Source organism: Leptonychotes weddellii, chromosome 6 (genome assembly GCF_054177405.1).
Source record: "Leptonychotes weddellii isolate Sample4059 chromosome 6, ASM5417740v2, whole genome shotgun sequence".
Lineage (NCBI taxonomy): Eukaryota > Metazoa > Chordata > Mammalia > Carnivora > Phocidae > Leptonychotes > Leptonychotes weddellii.
In genome coordinates, this window is record NC_138374.1 from 9589965 (window position 1) to 9606000 (window position 16036).

The 16036-nt window shown below is 41.7% G+C and overlaps 1 protein-coding gene across 3 annotated transcripts in view; it reads right to left on the reverse strand.

Annotated features, from left to right (window-relative positions):
* WDR11 (WD repeat domain 11) overlaps window positions 1-5083 on the reverse strand; it is a 57551-nt gene extending 52468 nt beyond the window's left edge. For all 3 annotated transcript variants that reach the window (XM_081823389.1, XM_081823388.1, XM_081823387.1), the window contains exons 1-2: window positions 4926-5083; window positions 3841-3952 (exon numbers count right to left, since the gene is read on the reverse strand). In XM_081823389.1, coding sequence (XP_081679515.1) covers window positions 3841-3952; window positions 4926-5011 — 198 coding nt within the window. In that variant the 5' untranslated portion in view covers window positions 5012-5083. The remainder of the gene's footprint in view (window positions 1-3840; window positions 3953-4925) is intronic.
* Between the last annotated feature and the right edge of the window lie 10953 nt (window positions 5084-16036).

The following is a 16036-nucleotide window of genomic DNA, read 5'->3' on the forward strand; positions in this document are numbered from 1 at the left end:
CGCCTGGGTGGCTCAGTTGGTTAAGCGACTGCCTTCGGCTCAGGTCATGATCCTGGAGTCCCTGGATCGAGTCCCGCATCGGGCTCCCTGCTCGGCGGGGAGTCTGCTTCTCCCTCTGACCCTCCCCCCTCTCATGTGCTTGCTCTCTCTCATTCTCTCTCTCTCAAATAAATAAATAAAATCTTAAAAAAAAAAAAAAGAGTGTATATGCATATATGTACATGTTTGAATGTGTGTCTATGTGTATATTTTATATTTAGTGTGTGTATATACAGTCAATCCGCATTATTTGCAGATGTGTTTGCCCACTCACTGGAATTTGTGATTTTACTTAAAAAATGAATACTTGCAGTGCTTTCACAGTCATTCAGACACATGCAGAGTGGTGAAAAATTTGAGTCACCAATAGACATGTGTATTCCCAGGTGAAACAAAATGTTCTTATTTCAGCTCTCATAATGCAAATGAGTGTCTTTCTCGTGGTCTATTGAGCACCACTTTTTTTGGGGGGGGGGCATTTTTGTGCTTTTTATTGATGATTTCATTGTTCAAATTCAAAATGGTCCCAATGCACAGTGCTGAAGTGCTGCCTAGTGGTCCCAAGCACAAGAAGTTGTGATGTGCCTTATGGGACAAACACGGAAGATAAGCCCTGTTCAGGCATGAGTTTTAGTGCTGTTGGCTGTGAGTTCAATGTTAATGAATCAACAAAACAAATACAAAACAAGGTTATATATTGATCAGTTGATGAAAATGTTGTGACAAGAGGCTCACAAGAACCTAAGTTGTATTTACCCTACAATCAACAATTCAATCAACTGAGCAATCAACATTTCAGTATTTGCTAATTTCAGTGTTTGCAGCAACTTTACAGAATAAAACTATCATGGATAAGAATTGATTGCATCTATGTATATAAGTGCTTGAATTCCATTTATGTAAACCCCAAGCAGTGCGTGTGTGTATTTTTTTTTAAATCACCTAGACATATCATAATCAAACTGCTGAAAACTAAGGATAAGGAGAAAATCTTGAAGGCAGTCAGACAAGAAAACATACACTGCATGTAGAGAAATAAAGACAAGAATTTCTCTCAGAAATTATGGAAGCTGGAAGATAGTGGAATATCTTTCAAGAATTACAAGAGAAAAAAACTGATGAAATATCTTCATAGACAAATAAAAACCAAGAGAATCAACCTATATTAGACATATACCTCAAGAACTTTAAGGAAATTCTTCAGGCAAAGGGAATATAATACCAGACTGAAACCTGGATCCACACAAAGAAAAGAGAACGCCAGAAATGCCAAAAAGATCAGGGAAATGGGTGGGAGGGAGAACGTATTTTTTCAAAATAAAACCCTATACCTAACACCAGACTTAATGGTAGAAGACTGAATGTTTTCCCCCCAGGCTCAGGAACAAAACAAGAATATAGTCTCACTATTCCTGTTCATTATAGTAACGGTCCCAGCCAATGCAACATGACAAGAAAAAGAAAAAATAGAGGACATACAGATTATCAATGAAAAAACTAAACTGCCATTATCTGCAGATGACATGATTGTCTACGTAAAAAATCCCCTCAAAGTTACTAGGTCTAATGAGTTTAGCAAGACCACAGGATATAGGTCAATATACAAAAATCAGCTGCATTTTTCCCTACTTCACATTATATATAAAAATTAACTCAAAATGGACCAAGAACCTAAATGTAAGAGCTAAAACTATAAAATTCTTAGAAGAAAACAAAGGTGTAAATCTTAACAATGGGAGAAACAGAAGAAAAATAGATAAATTGGACATCAAAATGAAAAACTTTAGTGTGTCAATGGACACCAACAAGAAAGTGTAAGACAGCTTACAGAATGAAAGAAAATATTTACCAACCATGTATCTTATAAGGGACTTCTATGTAGAATACATAAAGAATTCTAATAACTCAATAATTAAAAGACAATTTAAAATGGGCCAAGGATTCAATAGACACTTTTCAAAGAAGATATACAAATGGCCAATTAACACACGAAAAGATGCCCAACATCATTAGCCACGAGGGAAATGCAAACCAAAATCACAATGAGAACCTCTTCACATCCAATAGGATGGCTAGAATCAAAAGGACAGATAATAACAAATGCTGGTGAGGATGTGGAGAAACTGGAATCCTCATATACAGCTAATAGAAATGTAAAATGGTATAGCCTCTTTGGAAATAGTCTGGAAGTTCCTCAAATAGTTAAACACAGAGTTACCATATGCGTCAGCAATTCCACTCCTCTGTATATACCCAAGAGAAATGAAAACACATGTTCGCACAAAAACTTGTACATAAATGTTCATAGCAACATTATTCATGATGCCTAAAAACTGGGAAATACCCAAATGTCCATCAATACATGAATGTGGTATACTTGTGGACTGGAATATTATTCAGCAATAAAAAGGAACAGAGTACCGACACATGCTAAAACACAGATGAACCTTGAATGAAAGAAGGCAAAAGAAGCTAGGCACAAAAGGACATTTAATGTGTGATTTCATTTATTTGAAATGTCTAGAATAGACAAATCTACAGAGACAGAGAGTATTCTACTGGATACCTAAGGATGAAGGGAATGAGGGGATGGGGGGCAGCTATTAACAGGTGCAGTGATGAAATTGCAGTGCTGGCTACACAATTCTATGAATATATTAAAAGCCATGGAATTGTACACTATAAACTGGTGAATTTTATGGTCTGAATATCTCAATAAAGCTTTTATCAAAAACAAACAAACCAAAATCCCCAAATCTCAATCTCTAATCTTCTCTAAGATTTCAGGTCACTGTGAATCAATTGCACCAGGCGTCTCAGACTTTGCATGTTGAAAACTTAAACTCACTGATTTCACACCTACTCCCCTTGTCATAGCAACACTATCATTCAGTTATTTAAACAGAACTTGGAATCATTCTATTCCCTGACTCTCCTTAAACTGATTACTATACAGGCTATCAAGTTTACTTCTTCAGCAGCTCCTGAATATGACTCCTTCCTGCCTCAGCTTTATTTTAGGCCCTTAGAATTTCCTGCCAAAATTTCTGCAAAAGTCTCCTAAATGATCTCACTGCCTCATCTTGCCTTTCTCCAAGAAATCCTCACTGCTGCCAAAGTAAGTTTTTATAGAATACAAATACAACCTTATCAATTGCCTACTTAAAAATCCAAACTCCTTCAGAACCATCGAACACTCTCAGGACAGACGAATTTCTCTGGCTGCCTCCTCGTCCATAACCCTCTAGCCATATCCCAACTTTTAGCCAACTTTATACCCCACTACTTACCGTTGTGTACAGTCTTCTTTTTATCTGTGGTGCTCCTTCCCCTATTCTTCACTTGGTTAACTACTGTTTACCAGTCCCTAAACTGGAAAGACTTCTGGGACCTTCCCCTGATCCCTACAACTAGGTGTTAGGTAGCTTCCTTTGTCCCTAAGCATTCACTTAGCATACCGTATTTATATGTTTTCATTGTTCCTCATTAGACAATGAATTGCTTGAGGGCTTTCATCTCTATATCCTTAGCATATGCCAGGTGCTCAAAACGAATGAATGAATGAGTAAATGGTAGAACTGGTGTTATCCATCATCTTTAAAATCACCTAAGAGCTAGTATTTAATAGCTCATCCTGGATTGCCATTAAATCATATACACGAAAATGCTAGGCTACCCCAAATGAATCATTATGTTTAAAAGCTATTCAACATTTACATATATGACTTAATGAGAATCTAGTGATATTTAAAACTTCAGAATAGGCAATATGTTATAGGGTGAAAGTGGGATTTGACTTACCTTGACCACATCAGCTTTATGTTTTTCTAAAACTTGAAGAGTTTGGGCAGTATTGGAATCGATCACTACCACAAGCGAGTGACATCCATAAGCAATTAAACCTTGCCAGCCCCTAACAAAACAGTGATATTAAAATTTGAGTACAAAACAAAGACTTAACTTCTCTCTTGCCAAGAGGCATGCTAAAATAAATCACAAATCTAATACGTACTACCATTAATAAAATTATTATTGAAGCATAAAGGCCAGTTGTTTTGTTTTTACCTTATCCCATTTAAATAAAATGTCTAGCTAAACTAAAAATGTTGACATTTGTTTTTCATGTGGATAAAAAAGGTTCTAAGAGACATGCATATACAGCCCCGGAGATGTACAAAGCAACCCCTGTCGTCTATTTGTCTTATTCAACTTAGAATCCTGAGCACTCACAAAAAAAGTGCCTGAGATCATGTTCCGTAGGCATCTGTGACCAGTCCTGGTCCTTCCAACCAGATAAAAAGACAAACACTGGACAGGAGGTTTCCTCGCTCTTGCCAACATTCCCAACAGCCCCAGCTACAGAATTTCGCTTTCCATCTAAGTATTAATGTTCAGAGTTCAGTGTTAGTTTACAGTGGAAAGGTCAAGGTGAGATGACAGGTGAGGGTACAGGCGACCAGCACTGGCTCTGGCAGGTTGTGGAATGACTAAAGGTAAGAAACAGGGAGATGAAAGAGAGAGAAGGAAAAGACAAACCGGGGAAGAGACACTGGGCAGGGGAGTTTGACGGTGGAGGGAGAGGAGCCTGGATGCGGGAGGAGAGGTCAAGACAGGCGAATGCGATGGGAAGGCAGGCTTGGGGAATGAGCAAAGAGAAACACATTTGGGAGAAACAGGGCCACTATATTTGCACAGGGAAGGTTCACACATGGGGCATTTACTCTTTTCATAGTAACAACAAAAACCCAGCATTTAAAGAAAACCTCTAGCGCGAGGGCAGCACCCAGGCTCGGCGAGGCCAAATGAACCCGGGGGTGAAACCTCCTGTTCCCCTTCCCTACACACTCATGGCCGAACCCGGTGTCCTCGAAGCCCGGCGCCCTCACCAGTCCACCGCCGCCTTGTTGTGAGCATTGAGGGCCCCGGTGAGGGTGCGCGCCGACACCTTGAAGTTCACAGTGAAGGGCAACATCGCCTCAGCTCAACGCGGCCCTCGGCGCCCACCGGCAACCAGGAAGCGGCGGCTACTGCGCTTCCGTTACCAAAAGAGTCCGGGTGGCTCTGTGAGCGCCGCCGTTTGGTTCCGTCAGAAGCAAGTTTCCACCACCTTGGATTCCGCCTTCTTCGGGTTCCGGTCTCAGCGGTTCAGCCTCGCTCAAGGTCTGGCCGCCCAGCTGGCGCTGCCAGTCCGAGGAGGGCGGGGCTGTGCTTTGGGGGCAGCGGTGCTGCTTTCCATTGGGTCTGTTTTCTTCACGTTGGGACTGCGTAGGCCTCTGTACCCTGCAGGAAATCGTGAAAAGCAAGAGCTGAAAGTCCCCATTAGCCTTTCTGACTTTGATCTATTAGCTCAGGACAACGACCAAATGCCAGGCACTGTCGTAGGCATCAGGCGTGTAGCGAAGACACGGCCTCCGCTCTCAAGAAGTTTATAGAACAAATATAGGAATAGGACTGGATGAAATGATTAGAATGCATGAGATGAATGGCTCTAATATAAACAATTTCTAAATATGGAGATCACTCCACATCTGGTCTTGAAAACACTTGAAAAAATACATTACTCCTCAGGCCAGCTGCTTGTCGGGGGCAGCTTTCATTTTGCAGTTTCTCCTCTGTCTCCTCTCCTTCAAATCAGACTCCACCTCCCTCTCCTCTGTGCTCAGCACATCATCTATACTGTCGGTCAATAAGAAGAGTGTGTAAAGCAACTAAATTATTTATTTGGGATTTTACGGATCGTAATCCCTGGGGCACAGAGTCCGCTGAAATAAAATGTATTCTCTGAATTGCCAGGGAGCAGGAGCTCAGTCTTAAAAAGGCAAAAACTGCCAGGTTACATACTTGTTTGGAAAGAATTAAGATTGGTGCTGGCAGAGTTTACGGTGACCATCCGATATATGTTTAGATCTTTAGCTAACAGGTATTATATTATCTTTATTACGGTTCAAAATAGAAGGATGTATTCCAGGAGGTGGTGGAGTTGGAACTGACAAAAGTGGGAAGTTCCTGGTGTTCCCAGGATTGAAACAGGAGAGGGGCATACGTCCTGCTACTTCTGCCCGCATCCACAACCTCTCCACTCTGTTTCAACTGACTGTCTTAACAATCCTTACTTCATTTTGAATCTTTCACAGTACCCTTTACTGTAACACTTGCCATGATTTCTTTCCAGCAATAATTTTGGCAGATGTCTGTTTCTTCTCCAATGCGTTCAACAAAAGGGACAAAATAATTGGTAATTTTGTCATTTCAGGTTTTTGCGTCCACCTCACTCTGAGAAAACAGCTTTCTCAAAGATCGCCTCCAATACCATCTTAGTTGTTGAAGCCAAAGAACGCACTTTGTCTCTTAGTTGTTCTCTGGCAACTGTTGTTGCTTCCCTTTCCTTTCCTGCCCCACATCCTTCCCTACTGATGCTTTTGGGGCAACCAGAGATGCCAATAACCACAGGTCTAAATTTATCACTCCCTTATTAAAAATCTTTGATGCTTCCTGACAGAGATTGCTAATTGGCTCCCCAAATTCATTTTCCCCTTCTTTCATAGGAACAGAAGCACAATTTGTATCTGAGCACACTGTCATTCCATGAAATGAATACATATCCCACCTCCCATTACAACCAGATCAAGTCATAAGACTAAATTCTGGCCAATGTGATGTAAGTGGACATATTGTATAGTGGCCTCTGAGAAATAACTCTTTTGTGCTGTACTGTGTTATTTCAATATACATACCCCACATGATTGCTATCTGCGTATATGTCTGTCGAGCAGGGGAGACTAACATATTTTTAGGCAACTGCAATATAGGAGAAAAAAATATGCTCTACTAGACTTAGAATTCCTTTTCAGAAAGGAACCAAATCCCAATCTTTCTTTGTCTCCAATGGCAACCACGAGATGACAAAAAGGAGTCAGTGATGGCACTCAAGCCCTGATTGACCTTATGCTTACGGCCATTTAAAACTCCTGCTCCATTAATCACTTATTGAGGACCAACTGCATGCCAGGAAGAGTGGTTGCCATTGGGGACAAAGAAAGATTGGGATTTGGTTCCTTTCCTCAACAAATGAGACTTGTATTAGTAATAGAAGGGCATTAAAAAGACCTGTAGAGTATTGCATACAGTGCATGGTTTCCACGGGCTCGTGCACACAGAAGAGCTAGAAGACGTTTGGACAAGTGTGAAGGTCAGAAATTGAGCAGGACTGCCAACAGTGTGCCTGACTTGACTTGGCATCTGTTCATCTTTCCTTGGATTTTTTCCTTAAACACCTTCTGCCCACGCCTTACTTCCTTGCGAATGATCATCAGCCTGATTTATTATTTGGCTACTGTTATCACTGATCGCCTCTCACGTCTACATACGACAAGTACTTATGACAGTACAATGGATTAGTTGTTGTACTTTGTGACATGGTAATAGAGGTTTATTAGACTAAAGGATGTTTTCGGAGAAAAACAGTCATGGTGAAATGCATTTCTCCCAAGTAGGTTGTGTGAGGGATGTGCTTCTCTTAGACCCTTAGCACAGGAGGGGCAGTGGGGTATTGCCTGAAATGGGGAGGGCTTTGCCGTTAGACAGACACAAGATCTGTGACTTTGGATGATTTTAGGGGATAAAAATACCACATGTAAGATTCTCCAATGTAATGGCTGTCCTGGCCACTAAGGATGAGGACCCAGGTCACCCTTTGCCTCCTAGTAGCTCATTCTGGCCCTTTATCTCTTTCCAGCTGGTCTACAAAATTGACCTGCCAGCATATCTCATTCCTGGGGCCACTTAGGTTCTGTGAGTGCACGTTTATCCAGTTATTGGCTGTTTTTAAAGGAAGAATAAACTAGAGGACTTTCTTATTTGATTTTTCCATCAGAATTTTATTAGTCCAAGTAAACAGTACTTTAACAATGTGTTCACAGAATAGCTTTTCATAAATTAGATTAACCTAACAAGATTGTATCTGGTACATGATCATGATTTCTGGGGGAAAAAATGATTCTATTGATTTCTTGCTCTTAACGAGCTTGGACTTTGGTGGAAATAGATTGTGAGCCACTCTTAACAGGTTTACGGACTCTATAATGCTGTCTGGTCTTTCACAGGATCCACTAATTGTTGCAATTAAAAATAAATGCCAGTTTGTCTCTGTTAACTTTGAATCTCTGAGTGTTATACTTGCGTTTCTGCCCAGGGTAGATGACTGACTGACTTGTAATTCAGATTTGCCCTGTAATGATGCTTGAGTGTGGATGGACTGAATCAGGAGACTCAGATGCCAGCATAAAACCAAGGGGGCTCCTACCACCCTGACCTATACTGAAAATGTTTATTCAGAACCATCTTGTTTCACTCTTTTGAAATATGAAAAACAATATAATTTTTAGAAAGGTATCTGTAATCTTCACTTGCTAGTGTATCTATTATCATATTTACACATTTTCTCCCAGTTGTTCAAATGAAGATGTATTTTACATAGTTGCCTAATACACCTACATCTTGTCAATCTTTTTCTTTGAGCATTCTATCAAAATTATATTTATAATATTTATGTAGTCATCATAATTATCATTTGAATGACTCCACAATATTTGGTAGAGTGGACTTATTTAGTTACTCCACTATTGCCTGATACTTAAGTTATTTCCATTTTTTTAAATAATGAAAATAAAGCTGCAGTAAATACCTTTATGCCTATAGTTGGTTTTCATTCTATTAAGTTATTTCCCTAAAATAATTCATAGGAGCGAGTATAACTATCTCTGTTTCACTAAAAATTTCTAAATCACAGAATAAATAAATGTAGAAAATGTGGGAGTTTTAGAAAAGCATAAATACAAAAAAGTCAATTTTATGATCACTGGTCAGATTGGCTTCTTTGAAGTGACTGTGTCTTCCTTTTAAAATGCATACATGTTTTATTTTTTGTAAAATAGAGGTCATGCTATAAGCACTATTTTTACTCTCCTCTTTCCCATGCAATAATCAGATGTAATCATTTGTAAATATATTCCACTTGGTAACCAGATACCGTCATTTGCAAGTGTTTTCCTAATTTAATCAGCCCTTTATTTTGTGAAATTTTTTGAAATACAGGAATTTCATGTTTTTTAATGGAAAAAAAAACCAGTCATTGTTTTTGCCCCACTGCCGTTTGACAACATGGTGTTCTGCATCAGTCACAGTGTATCTGGCTCTAGGCCAGGTGTCAGTCACAGAAGCTAATGAAAAGGAACCATTTTTGAAGTCCTCAGGTGATAAGCCAGGTAGCAGGCGGAGGAGGTGCCATCCTTCCTCCCCTCTTACTCTGCTCCTCTCACTGGCCTGCTCAAGTTCCCATGGGGGCATTGATGTAGTAGGAGCTGTATCCTAGAATTATCATTTACTGTCTACATGGACCCTGCGGGGAGCCTGGGCTTCACAGCCTCACCTTGCCTGTGAGTCATCTAGCCCCACACCCGGGAGGCTGGTTCAGGTGACCAGAGACTGCCACTAGACCCACACATCTGCCTCAGGACACACCTAGCTGGGTGGCCGCCAAACCAGCTGATTAATGACAAGTGGGCTCCTACCTCTGAAGGACGCTCTCTGGAGGGTGAAGTTAATGCCCGGGGGTTTCCAACCAAATTAACTAGGAAAGTCAGACCTGACTTTGCTATGTGTCAAGTTCCTCACATCTGTCTCGTTTGCATGAAGGGTTTCAACAGAAAGTGGAGAAGGAAAATGGCCATTAATCTTCTCGTGGGTAGAATGTAGTTGTTATAAAAGTCAGTTCTCTGTCGGATCAGGCTTCAGTTTCACTTAAGGTATTTTAAAAAGGAGAGCCACTAGGATTCTTGCATAATTGTAGAAAGGGACATTCTATAAAACTTGATGAGCTAAATACTGCTATTTATTGAGAAGCAGTTTATTAAATGGAAATTCGTGCTTCTGATTATATATATATGTGTGTGTGTATGTATAAAATCACAAATATAAAAAATATATAAAATGTTTTAGTTCTTACCATAACTTGCCATTGGGCAAATGGCAGCAATATTAAAATGTTCCTGTTTTAAGTCCTGCCTTTCCTAGCTGAGCCCTCTCTGGGGGCCCTGGAAGTGGGGGATATGAGTTACTGCTGAGAGCCCAACAGAAAGGGTGAATAGAGTGGCCATTATGGAAGACATTTATGGTGTCTATGATTGAGGAATCCACTGCTTCTCTGCTTTATTTAGCCCATAAGAACAGTCTTTACATGGTAATATGTTCATGTCGGCGTTATATTGGTATTACAGAATTTGCATTAGGGCTCATTAATCTACAACAGGAGATAGTAGGTGCTTTCATATGTACTTTAATGATTCGAGGAAGCGATAATAACACAACATCAATTCTTAAACTGGGGAAATTCTCCATCCCTGAACAGTACCTATTCTTCTAAAACAGTGTTTCAGGTACAGTAAAAATTTCCTTTATGCTCTGAAAACTGCATTCGCAATGCCCTCCTGGATCAAATCTGTCCCCCTGGGCAACGGTGTCCTCCCCTGACTACTGCCCTTCTCTTCCCACCCTACCTCATCCATCCTCATTCAATGTCACACCTCTTAGGGCTGGTGCTGTGGGTCCAGCTGGAGGCCATCCACCTGTCCGTGACTGCTGGAGAGACAGCAGTGAGGCAGGCTTGGTGGACCTCACTGTCAACCAGGATAATACCTCTTTTCTCCCACTGCTGGGCCTTCGCTTAGGCTGTTTCTTCTCTCTGGGACACCCTGTTGTCTTTCTTTGACTAGCTCTTCCTCCTCCCTTAAAAATCAGATCTGGTATTTTCTCTGGGAGGTCTTTCTAGAGTGTCCAGATTCAAAGCTTAATGCCACTATTTTTTTTAATGCCACTATTTTTATGCTGTCATATTTTTTTATTGTAAAAAATGTTCTATAGGTAGACAGCGAAAAACAGCAAGTATCTACCGTGGCCTGTTCCTCTGGGTGCCCATGCACACTTCTTCCTCTATTTACACTTATAAATAATGGCTCCTGGCAAGCAGGTCCACTACTTCTTATAGCTCAAAATGCAACAGTGCACACTCAGAAGAAGGGTTCATCCAAATCCCACCAGTTGCTGGACTGAATCATATGAAATTGCCATTCTTCTCGATCAAAAAATGGTTGAATATGATAATTTTCATATGGTTCAAACTGACATTATGCTCAGCTCCCATTTCTCCAAACTAGCAGAGCCTTGGGTTGTAGATGGGACAATGGCCCCTAAGACTGGTATCTCCCAAGGACACTTCTCTCATCAAGAAGGAAGTTCCTTGAACAGGAGTGACACTGTGTGGGCTACCATGATACATCCGGCAAGTCATGGAGGTTGGTTCCAGCAGAAGCCTTGTGGGCAGGAAAAGCAAATCCAAATTCAGAAAGAGATCTATTCCAGTGAGGGAGAAGCTCTGCTCTTCCATGATGGAGTGAGTCTGCTGTAGTTAATCTACCGCCAGCTTATTTAATCCTACTGGGTTTTTAGATTTGGTTGCTGCAATAGCAGCATTAGGATCACCTCCAGAGAGAGGAAGTTCATGTTGTTGAGCCCATCAGAGCCTCTGCTTCATGAGCAGGCTCTGGGCTGACTGAGGAAGGAAGTGAGCTGACGTCTTTAGGGCCTTTTCCCCACTATCTCCTCCTACCACCGAGAGCCTCTATCACAGAGGGTAACTTTTGATAACTCTCACGAGGCACAAATATTCTCATATTCTGGGTCCAATCACAGAGGCCTACCCATATATCTCTCCCCAATCCTCCTGTGACACCATCTCAATATTCATTAACTGAGTGAAGGAACTACGTTTTCTCCCATTTACTACTAAGACAGCCTTCGACTCAAGAGCAATAGGAGCCCCAGGTGACACCAGAATTGAATTTGTATTAACCATCACATGCTGTGGCCTCCTTCCCTCATTTGTCTGCCTAATTCTATCAGTCCTCCCGCACTTACCTGAAGAGACATTTTTCCAGGAAGCCTCTGTTGATGTTTGTTGCTGATTGGGTTTTCCTAAAGCAGATGCTGAGACGGAGTTTGACCTACCAGAGATTTACCAGAGATCAACAGCTGTGTCAAGGGGCGAGCAGAAGCAGGATGAGGCAGAGGGAGAAGTTGAATTGTGCTGGAGACCCAACAGTGACCTCCGCTCTAGGCCCAGAGGTTGCCCAGCATCTCAGACCCCTGCCAGGGCTGGACACAGATGTTTAAGAAGTAGCTGGACTCCAAGAAAGGACAGTTTCTTCCCAGAGGGATGAGAGCTGGGCTGTCCCCAGGTACTGAGGTTTCTTAAAACAAAACACAAAAGCAAATTGCAGAGTCTGGGGCTTAGGAAGAAGAGGAAATACACAGAGTTTTTATTGAATTGCAGTCACAGGTGGGGCCCTACGCTAGGGTTTTTGTTTTTGTTTTTTTTTAAGATTTTTATTTATTTGAGAGAAAAAACACGAGCAGGGTGGGGAGGAGCAGAGGGAGAGGGAGAAACCAACTCCCCACTGAGCAGGAAACCCAACACGGGGCTCGATCCCAGGACCCTGAGATCATGACCTGAGCTGAAGGCAGATGCTTAACCAACTGAGCCACCCAGGTGCCCCTGTGCTAGGGTTTTATAAGCATGATCCCTAGTTCTGGAAGAAAGCCTTCCTTCCCAAAGAAATGCCTATGATCTCTGACCTAAAACCTCAGCCAAAATCTGCAAGCAGCACACACACAAATTTGTTCAAACATTTATCATTCAATTATTTCTTGACCAGTCTTCACCCAACCCAGAACAACTTGGAATATGAGACACTCGACAAAGGTGAGGTGGAGGGTGTCTGCCAAGTTTGCTCTTGGTTCAAGTCTTCCAAGCATGATGTAGCACACTCTGAGTCTAAAATAGAATTGTTTCTCCCAGTCTGGTTTGGGGAGCCTGCTGATTTCATGATGCTCATTTGCCATACACAGTAAGCACAGCCCACAAAATCCAAGTCAGCTTTCAGAAGATTCGACATGATCAAACCCCCTCTCTACCTGCATTTACATCATCTCTCAGTCCCTCAGAGATAACTTCTGAGTATCTTTTAGGTAAAGACTGTGTCTAGTAAGTCACTCTGGCCCCTTATAATGCTGACCAACAAGGCCTGGACATATGACATATCCAAACATTTCCACTGTTAGGTAGGAGAAGGAACGGAAAGGAGTTGGAGAGGGGGAGAGGGAGAGAGAATATAAAATGTGTAAGGTTTAATGCAATCTGCTTTATACTTGGCTGTTAGCAGGATTATGGGGGACTGGTTAAGAAGGTGGGTTTTCGAGCCTGGCAGACGTAGGCTTAAGCACTCTGCTCTACCAAATCACATCACCTTTTTGAACTCAATTTATTAATTTGTAATATGAGAAAAATACCTACTTAAACAGTGTTGTTGTAGGGGTTGGGTGTGTTTCTTACAGTGCCTGGCACACAGTGAGCCTTAAGAAAGTGAAAATCAGCCCCTCTGATCATCAGAACATAAACTGTTTTCTGTGGGCAGGAAAAGCCATGCAGACAAAGCTTCTATGTGAGGCCATCCTGGGCAGCAGAAGTGACTAGGGATCCCTTCCAGGTGATCACTGCTTTTTATCAGCTCCATCCACCTTTCCCCTGCCTTCATTCCTCAGCCTCCTGAACAGAGCTTGCTGAGACACTGGATCTATGAACTGAGCCTCTTCTTGACAACACCCAATCCAGAACTAGTCCCTGCGTCCTTGAGCCCTCCTTAGAATGGTCCAGAACAAACATATCCTGCAAGAGGTGCCTTGCAACTTCCTCCTACCAAGACTCTCCACGGTTCCTCTGGAAAATGTTCCCCTTGATGCAGTAGGGGAACCTATTTTGAGTTCCTGGTGTGCTCTTATCCACAGAGTTTGACAACATAAAAGACACTTGCTATGAAGTTCTCCTCCTCAGAGGGGCCTCCCAGCACCCAGAAGATGAGCCCTTCACGTTCCTCTCCCTTACCTGCCACTTTTCCTCCACAGTTCTTATCACTATTGACACCATAGTACATGTTTATCTTTTTATTGTTCATCTCTTTATTGAGTGCCTTCCCCACCCAGTTGTAAGGGAATCTATCTCTTATTTTCTTCAAGGACTAGATCAATGATAGACACAATATATAGGTGCTCAATACATTTTGTGGAATGATGAATGAATGAATAAAATTGTAAGTTCCTTAAGAAGAGAAAACTGCCATACGCATTTTTTATCTTCAGGCTTCAGTGGGCACCTATGATTTGTTGAATTCATTATAGGAGTACCTTCATAAACATATATTTCTTTTTTTTAAGATTTTATTTATTTATTTATTAGAGAGAGAGAGCGCGCAAGTGAGAGAGTGGGGGGAGGGACAGAGAGGGAGGGAGAGACAAGCGGACTCTGTGCTGAATGTGGAGCCCAACTCGGGGCACGATCTCATGACCCTGAGACCTTGAGATCACGACCTGAGCCAAAACCAAGAGTTGGATGTTTAACCGATTGAGCCATCCAGACACCCCAATATAAACACATTTCTTAATTGTCTGTGCTTCAGTTTTCTCATCTATAAAATGGGGGTCAGCATCCTCATAAGATTGTTGTGAAGACCGAATGAGTTAATATGTGCTTATAACATCTGGCACATGGTAAGCTCTATAAAAGTGTTAGCTGTTGTAATTACTATAGCCGTATATATTGTGCATATTAATTATAATATTGTTTCGATATTATTAAAATGACATGTTAATTTATGTTACTCTTATGGGTTGTACCTAAAATTGATTTATTTTCTGCCTTATGCTTTTTGACACATAGATACAAAGCACACAGCTACAGACAGCCTGGTGTGGGGCCAGGAGTCAGGAGGACCTGCACTGTTCCCAGTACCCCTCACCCTTATAGCCTAGCATGGGATCACCTCTGTTTGGTCCTTGTTAATGAGGAAGATTCCACAAAGGATGCTATCGAGTAACCAGTATCCTCTTCAGATTTTCTTTTCTAGTTCATTCATTCTGGGGATAAAAGAGTCAAGCTAGTGTGTCAAGACCTCTGAGGCCCAGATGATGAGCAGGGATAATATCACAGCCTGAGGTTAGCATGACAGGCTATTGGTAGAAGGGCTCAGGGTGAGGGGTAGTGCTATGGTCTGTTTGTGTGTGTGTCCCCCTCATTCATATGTTGAAAACCTAACCTCTAATGTGATGGTATTAGTAGGTGGGTCCTTTGGGAGATGATTTGGTCATGAGGGTGGAGCCTTCATCAGTGGGATGGTGCCTTTATAAAAAAGACCTCGGATCGCTAGTCACCCCTTCCACCATGTTGAAAACACACAGAAAGAGGTCTACAACTCAGAAGGCCCTCACCTCACCAAGATGGCACACTGACCTCAGAGTTCCCACCTCCAGAACTAAAGGAATACATTCTGTTGTTTATAGGCCACCTGGTCTCTGGCATTTTGTTATAGCTGCGAATAGGCAGGAAGAACAAAGGGGGAGGGGCAGTCCACATGGTGAGTGTGAGCATAGGCTTCCTCAGCTACTGACTAGCTGCTTGACCTTGGGTCTGTCTGCACCTCTGTTTCCTCATCCGTAAAACTGAAATCATGGTAGTGCCCAAATAATAGAGCTATTATGAGGATTAGAGAGGATAGTGTATGTAAAGGGTTTAGGATGCTGTCTGGCACGTTGTAAGCTTTCAGGAAGTGTTGTTTTCCCACTGCTCAAAGACCTTGGAGCCTGTCTTGGGAAACAAGACACAAACTTCAGTGAGCTTCAAAAAGTGATTTAAAAAAACAAAAACAAAAAACAATGTACATGAATCCCAAGCAATGGACTGGAATTATACTCACCAAATTCATAGTAGTCCTTGGTCTGGGAAGGAAGGATGGGAAAGGACGCCTCCGTGTTATCCATCATCATTTATTTTTTTGATAAAGGAAAAGATTTGAACTAATATTTAGGAAAGTTCTAGGTGCTGGCATGCTTATTG